Source organism: Salvelinus fontinalis, chromosome 13, assembly GCF_029448725.1.
Source record: "Salvelinus fontinalis isolate EN_2023a chromosome 13, ASM2944872v1, whole genome shotgun sequence".
NCBI lineage: Eukaryota > Metazoa > Chordata > Actinopteri > Salmoniformes > Salmonidae > Salvelinus > Salvelinus fontinalis.
This window is the reverse complement of record NC_074677.1, coordinates 25,197,866-25,217,031: the sequence shown is the minus strand read 5'-3', so window position 1 is coordinate 25,217,031 and position 19,166 is coordinate 25,197,866. Positions and strand designations below refer to the sequence as shown.

Here is a 19,166-nt window from a genome sequence, read left to right as displayed (position 1 = left end):
CATCATACATTCAAAATCTTAGCTAGCAGTCATCATCATGAATTAAGTCAACAATCTACTGGCAAATCCTTTTCAATCCTTTTCAATCCTTATCATATGAAGAGATATAATGAAGATGAATTATAGATCAAACATATCAGTGCTCATCGGCCATAGGACATAAACATGACACAAGTTGGAAATCGCAAATTCAACAATGAAGGGTTTGGAAGGAGTCAGCGATAGTGGCTGTGTGGTCACACATCTGGAATTAAGGGTCTCTTTTCCAACTTTAAAATGATAAACATTCAACATTGGCCATTCCGTCAATGAAGTATGATTTGTGTCGCGCTCAAAACAACTGTTAACTGGGAACTGCAAAGTCTTGAACTCACATGAGTCAAGTTAACTGGGAAGTCGGGAATAAACGAGCTCCGACTGGGAAAATATGTTTTGAATAGAGCTACGACCTGAAGATATAACGACACAAGGAGAGACCCAGATGCAGACACAGGAGGCAGATGGTTTGAGCTCTGGTATTTATCATAGTCCAAGGGATAGACAAAAGGCAGGTCAGAGACGGGCAAGAGTTCATAGCCAGGGTAGAGTCCAAAACGGTACAGGACAGCAGGCAGGCTCAAGGTCAGGGGCAGGCAGAGTGGTCAGGCAGGTGGGCTCAGAGTCAGGACAGGCAAGGGTCAAAACCAGGAGGGCAAGAAAAAGCGAGACTGGGAAAAAATAGGAGCTGAGAGAAAAACACTGGTTGACTTGGCAAACAAGACGAACTGGCACAGACAGACAGAAACACAGGTATAAATACCCAGGGGATAATGGGGAAGATGGGTGACACCTGGAGGGGGTGGAGACAAGCACAAGGACAGGTGAAAGAGATCAGGGTGTGACAGAAGATCAATGATGTCATCATGATTCGACCTTGTTTTTTTTCCGAGTTCACAGTTGTTTCGAAAGCAGCATAAATCCAGAGAATGACAAACTTTGATGACAAAATTTTGATGACAAAACATCCATGAAGGACCGCCGCGCCACCTTCGTGTTAAAAAATGTATTGTATGCTGCTGCATTTAGCCCACTGTTCAGACTTGGTGGTGCACATGTAGCCTATAACCTGTTTCAGAGAAATGTAATCATTGAATATTGTAAGAGCTTTCATTGTCTGCTTATATCCCCCTTTTATTTATCCTACGGTTCTGACTTACAGGGAGAACACTGTAAGAACGGCCCATGTTCTGAATTCTGTCGCTGTACATTTCAAAAGTGCTGAACAAATAGTTATATTGACTACGTCTGTCCTAGCTGGATCATTAATGTCTTATTCTAAATTACGGATTGCCTCTTATCCGCATGTCATCCCCTTATGACATAATTTGTACATCTCAATTTTCAGTATAAACCACATTTGTTTAAGCAAGTCAGCCATATCAGTTATGTTTTTTTTAAAGGCAGTGAATGAGGCTAAATGAACTGTTTCACTGCCAGACAAGGCTCTGCTGATAGCCAGGTGTAGCAGTGGTAAGATGTTGGGACTGCTGTTGGTACAGCTTAATGTAGGCCCTAACAGTTTGTGGGCACCGTTTGTCACCGTTATAGTTCAATCCATGTATTGTTTAGTGTTGTGTTGTGTAGTGGCTTTGCTGACATGCATCCCACTTTTTTTTTGGCCCACCGAGATTTACATGCTAAAATCTGACTTAAATACTCTCAGACCATGAGAAACAAGATTCTCTGGTTTGATGAAACCAAGATTGAACTCTTTGGCCTGATTTTTTTCCATTTTTTTTCACCTTTATTTAACCAGGTAGGCTAGGTTGAGATCACGTTCTCATTTACAACTGCAACCTGGCCAAGATAAAGCAAAGCAGTGCGACACAAAACAACAACACAGAGTTGCACATGGAATAAACAAACATACAGTCAATAATATGATAGGACAAGTTGATATACAGTGTGTGCAAATGAGGTAGGACAAGGGAGGTAAGGCAATAAATAGGCCATAGTGGCGAATTAATTACAATATAGCAATTAAACACTGGAGTGATAGATGTGCAGAAGATGAGTGTGCAAGTAGAGATACTGGGGTGCAAAGGAGCAAAATAAATAACAGTATGGGGATGAGGTAGTTGGATGGGCTATTTACAGATGGGCTATGTACAGGTGCAGTGATCTGTGAGCTGTTCTGACAGCTGGTGCTTAGTGAGGGAGATATGAGTCTCCAGCTTCAGTGAATTTGGCTTTGGGGGTGACCAGTAAAGTATACCTGCTGGAGTGCATGCTACGGGTGGGTGCTGCAATGGTGACCAGTGAGCTGAGATAAGGCGGGGCTTTACCTAGCAAAGACTTATAGATGACCTGGAGCCAGTGAGTTTGGCGACAAATATGAAGCGAGGGCCAGCCAACGAGAGCATACAGTCGCAGTGGCGGGTAGTATATGGGGCTTTGGCGACAAAACGGATGGCACTGTGATAGACTGCATCCAATTTGCTGAGTAGAGGGTGGAGGCTATTTTGTAAATGACATCGCCGAAGTCAAGGATCGGTAGAATAGTCAGTTTTACGAGGGTATGTTTGGCAGCATGAGTGAAGGATGCTTTGTTGCGAAATAGGAATCAGATTCTAGATTTAATTTTGGATTGGAGATTAATATGACTATGGAAGGAGAGTTTACAGTCTAACCAGACACCTAGGTATTTGTAGTTGTCCACATATTCTAAGTCAGAACCGTCCAGAGTAGTGATGCTGGACGGGCGGGCAGGTGTGGGCAGTTATCGGTTTAAGAGCATGCATTTAGTTTTACTTGCATTTAAGAGCAGTTGGAGGCCACGGAAGGAGAGTTGTATGGCATTGAAGCTCGTCTGGAGGTTAGTTAACACAGTGTCCAAAGAAGGGCCAGAAGTATACAGAATGGTGTCGTCTGCGTAGAGGTGGTTCAGAGAATCACCCACAGCAAGAGCGACATCATTGATGTATACAGAGAAAAGAGTGCCAAGCGTCACGTCTGGAGAAAACCTGGCACCATCCCTATGGTGAAGCATGGTGGTGGCAACATCATGCTGTGGTGATGTTTTTCAGCGGCAGGGACTGGGAGTCTCGTCAGGATTGAGGGAAAGATGAACGGAACAAAGTACAGAGAGATCAACTTCCAACAGGACAACGACCCTAAGCACACAGCCAAGATGACGGAGGAGTGGCTTCGGGCGAAGTCTCTGAATGTCCTTGAGTGGCCCGGACTTGAACCCGATCGAACATTCTGGAGAGACCTGGAAATAGCTGTGCAGCAACACTCCCCATCCAACCTGACAGAGCTTGACAGGATCTACGGAGATACCCAAGATACCTAATTTTTTGTAAATTAGCAACAAAAAAATGAAAACGTTTTTGCTTTGTCATTATGGGCTATTTATTGTGTGTAGATTGATGAGGAGGGGAAAAAACTATTTAATCAATTTTAGAAGAAGGCTGTAACGTATCAAAATGTGGAAAAAGTCAAGGGGTCTGAATACTTTCCGAAGGCGCTATATGTCCTCACAAACACAGATATGCACGCACACCGGCGCACTCTTCAGAACCACTCATGTTTATAAATGTCCCTTTTATTTATTTTTTGCCTGAAATGATATACTCAAATCTAACTGCCTGTAGCTCAGGGCCTGAAACAAGGATATTCATGTTCTTGGTACCATTTGAAAGGAAACACTTTAACGTTTGTGGAAATATGAAAGGAATGTAGGAGAATATAACACAATAGATCTGGTAAAAGATAATACAAAAGAACGGTTGTTTTTCTTTGTATATTTTTTTTGTACCATCATCTTTGAAATGCAAGAGAAAGGCCATAATGTATTATTCCAGCCCAGGTGCAATATACATTTTTGCCACTAGATGGGAGCAGTGTAGGTGCAACGTGTTATACTGATCCAATGAACCATTGCATTTCTGTAAAAATAAATCTAAAAATACTGCCCAAATATGCCTAAATTTCTTATTAATAACTTTTTATGTTCAACATTGTGCACTCTCCTCAAACAATAGCATGGTATTCTTTCCCTGTAATAACTACTGTAAATTGGACAGTGCAGTTAGATTAACAAGAATTTAAGCTTTCTGCCAATATCAGATATGTCTATGTCCTGGGAAATTTTCTTGTTACTTACAACCTCATGCTAATCGCATTAGCCTACGTTAGCTCAACCGTCCCATGGACACTGATCGCGAAGAAGGTCAGTTGTATGGGTACTTTATGAAACACCCTGTTTTCACGTTTGCTAGTTTCTCAGTATTCTTTTTGGACATGTCTGTTTCTTGTGTAAAAAGTGTGTGCTTTCGTTCATGGTACTCAAAGTGTGTGTGTGTGTGTGGGGGGGGGGGGGGGTGTAATTTTCTACGGTATGTGTTTGTGTGGTCTAGGAGTCTCCTTTTTTTTGGCAGTGGTGCTTTTGAGAGCCATCTTGTCTGATCTTGTCGAGGGAGCATTAGCTCTGTTAGTCTGTTCAACCAAACTTTCACCAGTGCCACCACACATCAAAGACATACACCACTCTCATCCACCCTCCTCTCCCCTCCTCTCCCTCCATTCTCTGACTGGAAGCATATTTAAAAGAGTAAATAAACAACAAGCAAGAATGTAAACAGGACGACACAATGTCAAAGACACTCCTCAGAGCAGAGGCACGCTGGGCTCATGCACCTGCCTATCAGTAACCAGTCAACTCTGTCTCACTGACGGACTGCTGCTTTCACAGATACACACTTCACAGATACACACTTCACAGATACATGTTTCACAGATACACACACTTCACAGATACACATTTCACAGATACACACATTTCACCGATACACACATTTCACTGATACATACAATTCACAGATACACACCCTTCACAGATACACACTCTTCACAGATACACACATTTCACTTACACGCTTCACAGATACACACTTCTCAGATTCACACACTTCTCAGATTCACACACTTCTCAGATTCACACATTTCACAGATTCACACACTTCACAGATTCACACACTTCACAGATACACACTTCACAGATACACACATTTCACTTACACACTTCTCAGATACACACACTTCACAGATACACACACTTCACAGATACACACGCTTCACAGATACACACGCTTCACAGATACACACGCTTCACAGATACACATGCTTCACAGATACACACACTTCACAGATACACACGCTTCACAGATACACACGCTTCACATATACACACACTTCTCAGATACACACACTTCATAGATACACACTTCTCAGATACACACGCTTCACAGATACACACTTCTCAGATACACACGCTTCATAGATACACACGCTTCACAGATAAGTATCTTCTCAGATACACACTTCTCAGATACACACGCTTCACAGATACACACTTCTCAGATACACACGCTTCACAGATACACACGCTTCTCAGATACACACTTTACAGATACACACGCTTCTCAGATACACACTTAACAGATTCACACACTTCACAGATACACACATTTCACAGTTACACACGCTAGACAGATGCACACTTTACAGATACACACGCTAGACAGATACACACTTCAGATATATGTTTTTTACAATAACACTTACTAGGTCTGTATATTCCGCCCCATATGGGTCAACCGACCGACGCTTCGTTGCTGCTGCCACGTCATTTCAGTATTCGTTCTATGAGTGTAGTGTCACCCAAGGGGCCATGGGGAGGAGATGTTTTCAGACTGCACTGTGAATGGAAAGCACTACCGATGTTTTCTGAAGTCTCCAAGTTCTTGGTCTTTGGCGCACTTTGTCACAGGTGCAGCTCTCAGTTTGTGTGTGTGTGTGTAACGGTTTCTTGTCCCCAGCTTTCGTTTCGGGTTCTTTGATGTTTCAGTAGGGGAGTTTTGACCCACCTTTTAGCTCTAGGCTTCAACCCCTTTGTCCCGCGCCTCCCCCTGTTTTACCACAACATGCAGGAGGTTTCTCTGTAGTCTCTCACCCCTTATCCCTTATAACTCACAACTCATTTGTAAATCCCCCTATCTGAATCATATTGAAGGAATGGCAGGAAGGTAAAGGAGACAGGCAGGCAATGCAAATTACGTTCCAATCTTACAGAGAAAGACAGAGGAGTTGCCATAACCATTCATATAAGTACTTTTAAGCAAAGGCTTATACCATAGTTTTATATATGATCTATTTCCATAAGAGTTCTTCCCTCTTTTAATGCAAATGTTGCCAGGGCTCTCCCTGAAAGCTTCCGTTGAGTCATAAATTCCAACAATGTTGTTGATGTACAACTGACCTCCCACTCGTCTCCCTCTCTCTCTCTCCCTCTCTCTCTCTCCCTCTCTCTCTCTCCGTCTCTCTCTCTCTCTCTCTCTCTCCCTCTCTCTCTCTCCCTCTCTCTCTCTCCGTCTCTCTCTCTCTCTCTCTCTCTCTCTCTCCCTCTCTCTCTCTCTCCCTCTCTCTCCCTCTCTCTCTGTCTCTCTCTCCGTCTCTCTCCCTCTCTCTCTCTGTCTCTCTCTCCCTCTCTCTCTCTCTCCCTCTCTCTCTCTCTCTCTCTCTCTCTCTCTCTCTCTCCCTCTCTCTCTCTCCGTCTCTCTCTCTCTCTCTCTCTCTCCCTCTCTCTCTCTCCCTCTCTCTCTCTCCGTCTCTCTCTCTCTCTCTCTCTCTCCCTCTCTCTCTCTCTCTCCCTCTCTCTCCCTCTCTCTCTGTCTCTCTCTCCGTCTCTCTCCCTCTCTCTCTCTGTCTCTCTCTCCCTCTCTCTCTCTCTCCCTCTCTCTCCCTCTCTCTCTCTCTCTCTCCCTCTCTCTCTCTCTCTCTCTCTCTCCCTATCTCTCTCTCTCCGTCTCTCTCTCAGGGTCCACACATAGCATCAGTGACCCTGGCAGCGTATGAATGTGGTTCAGTGGATTTCCCGGAACCCCCCTACCCCGAGCAGGTCATCTGCCCCCAGGAAGAGGTGCTGTTGGGGGGGACAGAGACCGTGGCCCAGGCGGGTGTGGAGGGCTTGGCGGGGGTGGCAGCAGCTGTACAGGGAAGCATCTCCCTCTGGACCATTGTCTCCAAGGTCCGCTTAGAGGCCTGCATGTGGGTGAGTCTATTCTACATACAGTCTCTACACAGTCAACACACAACTGCACAGCCCATGACACATAGTCGAGACATGGAGTCTACAAACAGTCAATGCACGCAGACGACATGCACAGTCTCCTACAAAGTAATTTACACAGTCTTTTACACACAGTGCATATGCCCCTCAACTGGGGTTTAACTATCCGTATTGGTACATGTCAGGTTCACTGGCACTAATGCTCTATGATCAGTAAGCCTCAAAGAGTTAGAAGTAAAATAACATTGACTGTATATCAAGATTATTTCTAAAACATGTGATTGCTAAGTGAAATATCATTGACAATTCAATACAACAATACCCACTGATGGTTTGGAAAACCCCAGCCTTTTACGGTGAATTTCCCCTTAACACTGCTGGTGGTTTCACACCTCTAACCAAACATAGCCATGTGGTTAGGTACTGGGGACATGAGACTGACAGTTTGTAATCCTTCACTGCTGTCACGCACACACACCACTGTCACACCACTATCACACATAGTTCTGTAGCTAGAGCCATCCCTGGCACAGGTAGACGTTAACCCTTCACCGGATACTCTGGTTGCATTCTGACTCTGGTGGCTATGGTAACCACTACAATGACTCAGCCATGACATAGAGTTGCCATGGTACTACCACCACCACGCTCTGCGTCAAAAGCCTATCAACCCTCACACTATTTATTTTTACCTTTATTTAGGCAAGTCAGTTAAGAACAAATTCTTACTTACAATGACGGCCTACCCCGGCCAAACCCTAACGACGCTGGGCCAATTGTGCGCCACCCTATGGGACTCCTAATCACGGCCGGTTGTGATACAGCCTGTAATCGAACCAGGGTCTGTAGTGACACCACTAGCATTGAGATGCAGTGCCTTAGACCGCTGCGTCACTCGGGAGCCCACCTCTAACTGGTAACTGCCTGTATCAGCTTCCCAATGACGACCAGCAGTTCTCTTCCTGGATTCTCAGCATTCACAGCTCTTTTACCGAGAGTCAGGCAGTCAGGCCCTTTTCTCAGAGCTTCCCTCTCAGTGTGAAACTGTCTCTACTGAAAAACACAGATGGTTAACAGACAGAGAAGTCTGAGAAGAGAGAACTCATCTCTATGACCTGTGGTGAACTGGGGATTTTTATGTTCCTCTAAACTGACCGAAAATGAGAAGTGGAGGATGTTATCTCACTCTTGTTTATTCACATTTCACATGTTACTGGCTGTGGGGAACAGAGTACCTCTACTTCTACTACTTTACTACTGCTGCTGCTGGGGGCCTTTCCCTGGAACAGAGTGAGTGAGTGAGTGAGTGAGTGAATGAGTGAGTGAGTGAGTGAGTGAGTGAGTGAGTGAGTGAGTGAGTGAGTGAATGAGTAGTTTTCTACCACCATAGTTTTAGTTACGCCAGGATAAGTGTGATTCCTTTTCTATTTCACCAGGGACTCTGATTTCAGTGGAGCAGATTCAAGGTTTGTTTAGCTGGCACGTCGTGCCCATACCAAAGAGTAATTATGTGGTAAGGGCAGAGCTGTGTGTGCCAGCTAGGGGTATGCCATACGATCCCCTGGCCTCGCCCCCAGATGCTGGCACAGCCCAAAATGCTGCAACACCTGCTGTGCCCACTTGATGCTCACGGCATTAAAGCCCCAAAAAGCTACGCCATTCACCCCACCCTTCTCTGGCACCAGTAGCCCTTCTTATGACATTACCCCCTCGCTCTCCCCTCTGGCCCCCCCCTCTCCCTCTCCCTCTCTCCTCTGGCCCTCCCCTCTCCCTCTCCCCTCTGGCCCTCCCCTCTCCCTCTCCCTCTCTCCTCTGGCCCTCCCCTCTCCCTCTCCCCTCTGGCCCTCCCCTCTCCCTCTCCCCTCTGGCCCTCCCCTCTCCCTCTCCCTCTCTCCTCTGGCCCTCCCCTCTCCCTCTCCCTCTCTCCTCTGGCCCTCCCCTCTCCCTCTCCCCTCTGGCCCTCCCCTCTCCCTCTCTCCTCTGGCCCTCCCCTCTCCCTCTCTCCTCTGGCCCTCCCCTCTCCCTCTCTCCTCTGGCCCTCCCCTCTCCCTCTCTCCTCTGGCCCTCCCCTCTCCCTCTCCCCTCTGGCCCTCCCCTCTCCCTTTCTCCTCTGGCCCTCCCCTCTCCCTCTCTCCTCTGGCAGTCCCCTCTCCCTCTCCCCTCTGGCCCTCCCCTCTCCCTCTCTCCTCTGGCCCTCCCCTCTCCCTCTCTCCTCTGGCAGTCCCCTCTCCCTCTCTCCTCTGGCCCTCCCCTCTCCCTCTCCCCTCTGGCCCTCCCCTCTCCCTCTCTCCTCTGGCCCTCCCCTCTCCCTCTCCCCTCTGGCCCTCCCCTCTCCCTCTCTCCTCTGGCCCTCCCCTCTCCCTCTCTCCTCTGGCCCTCCCCTCTCCCCTCTGGCCCTCCCCTCTCCCTCTCTCCTCTGGCCCTCCCCTCTCCCTCTCCCCTCTGGCCCTCCCCTCTCCCTCTCTCCTCTGGCCCTCCCCCTCTCCCTCTCTCCTCTGGCCCTCCCCTCTCCCCTCTGGCCCTCCCCTCTCCCTCTCCCCTCTGGCCCTCCCCTCTCCCTCTCTCCTCTGGCCCTCCCCTCTCCCTCTCTCCTCTGGCCCTCCCCTCTCCCTCTCCCCTCTGGCCCTCCCCTCTCTGTGTCAACCCGTCCACCGCTGCAGGGTCTAAGTGGTCCACTTCAAAAAACACGGCGCAGGTGGCTGCAGTCTGGCACACACGCAAACACACACATGCAAACACACACATGCAAACACACACACACACACAAACACACAAACACACACACACAGTAGTGTAGTGCAGTGAATAGAACAGCTGCCCTGGAGATTAGGGCACGTCTGCATTATGAGCAAACTGGCAGGTTTCATCAAAGACTGCTGTGTTGACATGGAACAGGATGTCCAGCTTAAGTATCCCATCACCCCTCCCTCACCCACCCCACCCAACCCACCCCCCCTCCCTCCCTACCCCTCCCTTCTCCCACATCCCTCACCCACCCCACCCCACCCCTCCCCTCCCTCCCACACCCTACCCCTCCCTTCTCCCACCTCCCTCACCCACCTCACTGCATAACCTCTCTCCTTTCCTCACCCCCCTCACCCCACCCCTTCTTACAAGTTTCTCTGTGCCTGAAAACATTACCATAATGAGCTATGAGCAATTCCAAAGCACTCGTTTTCTCTGAAGGTTTTTCATTGTGTTAATTAAGTCTGTTGCTCCGCGCTCCCTCCTCATCCTCGTGTTCCTGGAGGAATGAACCCACTGAACCTGCCTGGGATGAGGATTTGTTTCACTCAAATCTCTTCCGTCTTTCTTCACAATTCGGCGAGTGATACCGTCTTATAATTGAAAGCTATTTAGGATGTTGGATATTGATATAGTTTGATCCAAAAAGCTCTTTGAGGCCTTGTAATAACACCTTAATTGAGCCGACAAATTTAAAACATATTTTTTAAATCATGTGAGCCAGTGTCGTAGGTGTATTGTATTATACTTGTATTATTGTGTGTGTGTGTGTGTGTGTGTGTGTGTGTGTGTGTGTGTGTGTGTGTGTGTGTGTGTGTGTGTGTGTGTGTGTGTGTGTGTGTGTGTGTGTGTGTGTGTGTGCGTGCGTGCGTGCGTGCGTGCGTGCGTGCGTGCGTGCGTGCGTGTGTGTATAGGGAGCAGGCACAGCCATCGGGGAGCTGCCTCCCTACTTCATGGCGCGGGCAGCGAGGCTGTCTGGAGAAGAGCCTGATGATGAAGACTATGAAGAGTTTGGAGAGTTGTTGGAGCAGGCAGAGACTTCACAGGTAAGCCCTCATCCCTATCCAGCCTCTATCTGTACTTTTCTCTCTCCTTTTTCTCTATCACTCCTCTCTCTCTCTATCTCATCCTTCCCCCTCTCTCTCTTCTCTGACAGAGACAGGTGGCACACAGCCTTTCCATCTCTCCTCTTGACTTCCCTATCCAACTCTGCTTTCTCTCCTCCTTCTTCTTCTCCTCTCTCTTCTCACCGCTCATGCTCTACCTGTTTTGTCACTACTGTCCTCCAGGTCTCACTCTATTTTCTTCTGCCTTCTCTCTCTCTCTCCTCATCTAGCAACCTTTTGTGCAACTTTGTTGAAACAAAGCAGTCACATTGTAACATTGTATACATGTGTCATACCAGCGGAAACCTCTTGGATGTGTATGTGCACGCACAAACACACACACAGAGCGGAGCGGCGCGAGTTGAGCCCTGACGGAGAGGTGGCTAAAGTTCATCTCATTAACTCCCCACAAGCCCGTTCCCTTATCTCTCTCTCTCGCTCAACATGCACACACACGCATTAGCTAACCCATTCCCAGTTCCCTACCTCAGGCCTGAAGCAGTCATGTGTTGCTGCCTTTTACAATGCTCTGCTCGGTCTAAGTGTGTAGCAATGCCATCAAGGGCAAAGCCATTGTTTTCAAGGTGCCTGCATTGGCTTTTGTAATACCATGACAAACAGCATTTTCATTTCTAAATACGCTCGACAAGTACTTTGACCATGACAACTCATAGTAAATATTATTTTCCTCCGTGAATGTAAGAATAGACAAGATGTCAGTTGCTTTGTCCCTCCATAATCTTAGCCGGTCTTCTCTGAGTGCACTTTAATCCTAAGGATTGTATTTCACAATGTCATTCAATGTCATGAGCATTCCAACACAATACAGGTCAAACAATGGGGGCAGGCAGGAAAACGGTTTGGAGAAGCCAGTGCCAAAAGATGACCCTATTCTCCTTCATGTTTGAAAATAGACTAGTCAAAGGTTTGTTCTATTCAAATTTAAATCAGACATTTGGGTCAACTAGTGGTTGACATGAGTTGACGGGCTTTAAGGGTTCATTAAGTAGTGAATTATTGAGTCGTTATACTGCAAGCTATTGATAGTACTCTGAGCACTGTCTGCTCTTAATAGATAGACTCACACTATAAGCTCACACTCTGTACAAAACTGTACATGAATTACTTTCTGCCGATATAACCAGAAACGACATTGGCGTTCAACATCAGGCACATTGACATATGTGTTTTCATCCGGTGGGTCAGCAGGGTGTGACAGGCACTGGTGGTTTGATAGTGGGTGAGTGCTCCCTGGCACCGTACTGATGAGGGTACCTACTGTCATGTTTAGTTTATCACTCATACCATGGGCATCTGCAAATGGCACAGTCTCCAGCCTCCTTTGGCCCTCAGACCACATGTGTGAGTCTGGAGCTCCGACATCATTCGACACACTGATAAAGTCCCGCTCAGCTCTCCACCAAAACGAACGAACGAAGAGGAAGAGAGAGGGAGCGGGAGAGAGCAGAGGAAAAGAGAGGGGACGTGTGAGAGAAAGACAGATGCCCCGTTGTGGAGAGTCATGTTTTGTCCGTCGACACATTAATCTTGTCCGCTCTTTGTTATTGTTGTTTCTTCTTCTTTTTCTCCGCTGTAACTTTGACGTGTCCGAGGCATCAGGGAAGGCTTGTTGGTTGTTTGTTTCGCATCCTCAGAGAGAAAGGTTGAACAAGTGTCACCGACCACAGAGCTGCTGCCTCAGGACTGCTGGGTCTGAATTAGTGCTCTGAGGCTCTTTCACTCTCCCTCTGCTGCTCTCTCTCTTTATCTCTGTCACACACTCTCTATTTCTGTTGATATCCCTCCCTCCCTCCCTTTCTCTCTCTCTCTTTCTCTTTCTCTACCTCTCTCTTTCTCTACCTCTCTCTTTCTCTACCTCTCTCTCTCTATTTCTCTACCTCTCTCTTTCTCTACCTCTCTCTCTCTCTTGTTCACTCTCTCTCTCTCTCTCTCTCTCTCTCTCTCTCTCTCTCTCTCTCTCTCTCTCTCTCTCTCTCTCTCTCTCTCTACTTGTTCTGTCTCTTTCTGCTGACATCTTTACAGTGTGGTCTGGTCACCGGGTGTGTGTGTGGACAGCATCTGGCAGTAGGTTGCTCACACCAGGATAGTTTGCTGAGCTGCAGGAGTCGGAAGCCTTATTTTCCTTTCTTCTCTCTCCTTCTGTCACCTACAACGAGGGTGGATTGTTTCACTGGCCGAGAGAGAGAGAGAGAGAGAGAGAGAGACCGCTTATTGCTTTGCGTGCTTGTTATACTGTACATTCTTAAAGGAAGACATCACAGCAATTATGGACATCTCGTTACGGTGGATATATATTGCATCGTTATTCTCTGTTATTTTAACCAAGATTGTAATAGTGATTATAGAAAATAGAGATGTGATTGAATGGTAACATGGGAGAGTTTGTGATCGGATGTGTCTTTGGGCTCCACAGCAGGTTGGAGATGCTGACTCTCTTCTCTCTTACTCTGAGATCATAGGGGTGTCAATGTGCCAGGAGCTTGACTTAAACCCAGTGGCATTTCTCAGAATGCGCACGTGCCAACTTCCTACCGCAAGCAGGCGCACATGAGTGACGGCAGAAGAACACAGCCCCCCCCCCCCCCCTTCAAGACTCTATTCAAGAATGATAAAGTCATGACTTTACAAAGCAGCTCCAGACGCTGATGTCATGAAAATCTGCGTTTTTAAAACATTTGTTTGAATATTTGGATGATACTTATGATCTGAAAAGGAATCCTGGAATCCTCTTTAGATGAACAACGTCCAAAAAGTGGCGTGGTGATTCAGTGGTTTCCCTCAAGTGCTTTATGTTTTTGGCCGGCATGGAAGTAGTTAACCAGCACTGTGAATTCTTGATTGCCAACTCCCAGGATTGTATCTCCTGTATCCTGAATAAGAGCCGTCTGCGCTGGGCTGGGCTGGGCGTGTGCCCTCCCCCTGCTTCCCCCTGGCCTACTACACTCCACTCAAAGGCTTTCTGTGCTGTGGTTTGCCCAGCCCCATCACATGACTTCTCTGAAAGTGCCCTCTCCCTCCTCCTCCCCCTTTATTTCCAGTAAACTGTTTGAAAGGAGGGGGTGAGTCAGAGTAAAACCAGCTTCCCTTCAACCACAGCTTGTTAAAGAATTTGTCAACGTGGACTCGGGGGCACTTTTTTTTGTCTCGATAGATTTGAATTTTGTAGAAGGGACTATGGAGCTGGGGTTGGGTTGCGTCAGGAGCCTTAACCACTCTGCTTCCTGTGTGTGTGTGTGTGTGTGTTTTTGTGTGTGTGAGAGAAGGGAACGGGCTTGTGAGGAGTTAATGAGATTAACTTTAGCCATCTCTCCGTCAGGGCTCAACTCGCGCCGCTCCGCTCTGGAGATGTGTCCTCCTTTCTGTGAACGAGTTTCATTCAGGAAAAAGAGAGAGAAAAAAACAGTGCATGGGTGTTGATTCTTCCCTAACTGACACTTGACTTTTCCAGATGCACATTGCTTTGTCGTCTGCCTATTTTGGATGGTTTTCAACTCCTTACTCCCACCATGTCTATTAAAGTCTGTAGAATAGCACAATTATTAATTATCCAACCACCCACATGTTTAAACCTTTCAGTTCATCATAAAGCATACATTTATGTTCTAGAGTACATATTTGCATCAGTACAGTGAGTCATGCATATATTGCATAAATTGTATAAATTGATATCTGGGCAAGTTGTTATCATAAACATGGAGGGGCCTGGTTTGTTTATATAAACTGTTTTTCAGAGTCCCGCAATTTAGAATAGGGTTGCTATATCATTACATGTGAGGAGGGAAACGGTGAACTCTTTTACTTTTTTCCCACTGCCTATTTGTGTCAACCTTCGTCATCTCTCTGGCAACAGTAACCATTGGTATTCAAACTATTATGCTAAACATGGTGCTCATTGGTGCTGTTGTGGAACAGTGAATATAGAATGTGTTCAGATAGGCTCTGATAATGTAATATCCTTGTAAAAATCTTAGAACCTGGATTCCATGTAATCACCATGGTGAATCCCATTGTTTCATTACTAAGAAGTCCCCGACAGTCCCTCAACCTTGGGAGACCTACTGTACCTTCAGGCATTACTCTAACGAGGTCTATCCATGTTAATTTGCATAACTTTAGTTAGCAAAATAAGAAGCAAACTCCATAGCAGGTGATGGGGCCACTAACTGTAATAGCCTTAACATATAAATGATAGATCAGACGTGTGATTTTTACTTCACGCTGTAGGCATCATCTTGATGTGGGGGAATATTGGGTACAGAGTACTGAGTAAAGAGATGGAGAGCCAAAAGCTGGAGCCATGCCCCCATGGTTTTAATGACACTGCACCCTTGACAAGATCTCCAAAATGTAATTGCTGGTAAGCCCTGCCCTGGGGGATAGCGCGCTGCGCGGGGGATGGGGATGGGAGGGAGGCGGCCGTGGGTGGAAGCCTGGCCAAGATGGTGATTTTCCATGAACTGCGTACAACACACATTGTGTGGTGTCTGGATTTCTGAACACTGGTCATGTAAGATGGACAATTTTGTGGTCCAGAAGGTACATACAGGAGGAGAAAAGGGGAGAGTCCCGCTAATAAATCACAATGTCACGTGTAAACACACAATATCCCCCCCCACTGGGACCTTCATTTAAGGTGAGGTAGCTATTTTCCTTTCACTCATCCATACCAGTCAAGTGAGTGGAAATCCAGAACTCCACTAACTTGGTAAACTATACCAATGCAAATATCATATTTCATCTAATAAATGTGATTCATTGACTAAACTATGCTGATTTCCCTAACAGTTATTAGTTATTGAAGCATAAATCCCCTACTCTAGTCCTGTGGTTGTTAGGTGTTTGTGGTCAACAGACGGTCCAGAGACGTTCAGCTGTAAACCATACACATTCCTTCCCCCAGACAACCAGCTCCGTCTCCAAGATTTAGAAAGGGGGGAAAAACGGTGAAAAAAAGAACAAAAAAACTGAATAAAGAATTTGGAACAGAAGGCTAGAATTAGAGAAGCAGGATTATCCTTGTGGAAAGCTCCTGTGATTGGATAGAATCTGAGGGAGAAATTCAAAATGTGAGCCAATCAGAGTGGATGTCAGTTGGGCCCCCCCTCTTTTAGTCTACTCCCTATGTCTCCAAAATTTCCTGTGGGCCGGCTCCTGCTTTTGAAGCAATGCCACCATTACTCTACTGCTTTGTTGACCATATTAGGCATGATCTTGTCTTAATACCCTAACCTCAGTCTCCCAGTCAAGTTAAACCTCTCAAGTTTCAATTTACCGGTATGTGTGTGAAACAAAGGTGAAAGTCCTATAAATAAAATGTTCACCCATAAAAGTAGATGTCTTATTGTTTGGTCATTATAAATAAGCAATTTTCATCATGCATTGATGTTTAATCAATTTCTTGTAGAACATAATGATTTGGATGAGTATATTACTAATTCTGGGGGGCACGTCCTATCTGATTTGAAATTGCAGTTCAATTTTGCAAATAATTATAGCAATTGAACATATTAAATGTGAACTACCATTAACTAGTAATACTATGGTATAGTCATTTGAAAGCCTGCAGTTTGAGGTCTGGCCAGTTAAGAGTTGTTTATGCATCATATCAGATCTAGCCTGAGAGATGACCTAAAGGTTAGTCTAAAAGTTAGTGGATGATTCCAGTCACTTCTCTAAAACATGTATATCTTTACATGCATACAGTACCATCTCATGTACAGATAATAACAGTCAATTAGGAAATACCATTCTAATTCATGAAGTTCTTTGGTTGGAGCTATACTATATCAACACTTTAGTCAAATGTATTTGTGCTATGCAACACATTGTTTAGAGAAGTAAAACATGTTCCTACAGCTCACAAGTCAAATGTATTTTACATTTTATATCAAAGGAAGGATGTGTTGATGTCATCTAATGTCATTACCATTGATTGAACATAAAAGGGATAATGTGTTAGATATGCACTTAAACACACACATATTTAAACACATCAAGACTTCATATCAAAGTTTCAGTCAGGGAGCAATCAATATCTACAGAATAGATTTTTGGAGTCCAGTCAATAAAAGTCTGGATATACATTTTGCAATATTAAATACAAATCTATACATATAAATAGACAATACCCTCAACATGATTTCACAAATTAGCCCCAGTGTGTTTTTAGATTTAACTGACATTACATTTTTTATTCCGCTTAAATGTATATACCAACCTTACAGCATTGGCATAGTTAAATATCTGTAAAACAACAATAATTTTCCTAAAATCAAGATAAAATAAACACATCGGCACATGCATACAATTTGTACTGTTATCTCTAGTGGCATTCTAATACAATCACCAGAAGTGGGACCAATTTACCATAATCATTCCAGGATAATTCCACCATCCTTCCGTCACAGTTCCCAGAAATATTTTGAACTACATCAACTAGAGTTTAACCCTCATCTTCCCAGCATAGGTATATTGAGGAAAAATCCATTTCATTGCTTTGAAAAGAGCCTTTTGTTGAGTTGTCAGGAGAGATGGCGGGAAAAGCTGCAGAATTAGTCAGAATCTGTGAGTCATTGGAATGACCATGAAGTCTAGTCTTGCACTCACATTCCCAATGATATTGGATTAAAAACTGCCAGTTAGAGGATGTGAATATGATAATATCCCAGTATAAAAGGTGTTTGGATGAGTTTGCAGAGGGTGATTGTTCCAATTAGACAACTGACAGGACAATTGACTGTGTGCAGCATTTTTGCAGGGCTTAGAACACTTTTTTGGTTAACAGAAATATTGATATTTGAAGGGAAATAAATATTTAGATAATAGTGACTTGGAAAAATCTGTAAAGCATGTCACAATATTCTTTTAAATAAATAGAAAGATGTCATGTTGCCACAATTCAATATGTTAATTGTACATTTACTTCTAAGAGAAATAGGTTTACTTGATATAAACCATATTATTCGTTAATCAATAATCTGCTCTCTGATATATTTGTACATATAAAATGGGAGCATCCTTGTTTTCTTTATATTCATGGTCAGCGTGTTAAAAATACAAAATATAAATGAGAAGAGATGCTAAAAAAGACACCTGTTTGTCCTAAACCTACAGTAAGTATATTTTCTATAGTCTAAAAATCTTGCTCCATAATCTCACATTTTACTATACTAATAGTAATGTTAAGTCTCAAATCTCCACGAGCCTGTTTTAGTCTAATTTATTTATAATTTCAAATACAGAAATGCATTACAACTCATAAATGACTTTCAGCACACACCACAATGATATTTCCTCAGAGAGGATCAATTATAAATAATGCCATTTTTAACTAATGGAATTCCTTAGACTGTAACTCAATTGTTTTTATTGGATCAATTTGATTTGTGTTGATTTTGCAAGGATCATCTCCGATTTAATTTTAAGATTCGCTCCTTGTCGACAAGCCTCAAACAATTTTGAAACCTTTTTCCTAATGATACAAGTTCCGAGATAAATTACAGAATGAACAATGTTTTGTAATGTTACTACCATGTGTTAATCTGTGAGATATTTAAAATGGGTCGGAGATCATCCTTCTACCTTTAATCACCATAGATTAGTGAAAAGGTTATTGATTGCATAAATAGCTTTTGGTCTTCCCTGCTGAGAAAAAATTGAGTCTGCTCAAATGAACATGATATGTTACTGATTAAAGATTCATACATTACATTGCTATGATGAAATGTGAATAAGAATTACATGGTCTTATATTTAAATGAATGATAAGTTAAATATTTGCCATTATTTTTGCTCCTTTTCAGGACTTTGCCACCAGAGCAAAACTAGCAGTGCAGAAAATGGTTCAGAGAGTTGGATTCTTTGGAATTCTCGCCTGTGCCTCTGTAAGTGAAATCATATCAACTGTATTCTGTTGAAACGTTTTAATCACCCCCATTAATGTCTGAAAATACTAGAAAGTGACTAGAAGTTAAATTCAAGCCTTAAAAGAGCATTTCTATGCATCATAAAACTGTCTGTCTATTTAAAGTGAACTGCTGATTCTCAAACCAGAAGACAGAACATATTATTAATAAAGATACATATAAATGTAAATATAAAGCTACCTATATTCTGTAGATTTCAGTCATTGTATTACTAATCTGTAAGATCCCTCCAGTAAGTGGTAAATACCTCAAACATAG

At 44.4% G+C, this 19,166-nt stretch overlaps 1 protein-coding gene across 2 annotated transcripts in view; it reads left to right on the top strand.

Annotated features, from left to right (window-relative positions):
* LOC129868298 (vacuole membrane protein 1-like) overlaps positions 1 to 19,166 on the top strand; it is a 111,961-nt gene that overhangs the window by 57,478 nt on the left and 35,317 nt on the right. For both annotated transcript variants that reach the window (XM_055942147.1, XM_055942148.1), the window contains exons 6-8: positions 6,860 to 7,093; positions 10,771 to 10,902; positions 18,786 to 18,866. In XM_055942147.1, coding sequence (XP_055798122.1) covers positions 6,860 to 7,093; positions 10,771 to 10,902; positions 18,786 to 18,866 — 447 coding nt within the window. The remainder of the gene's footprint in view (positions 1 to 6,859; positions 7,094 to 10,770; positions 10,903 to 18,785; positions 18,867 to 19,166) is intronic.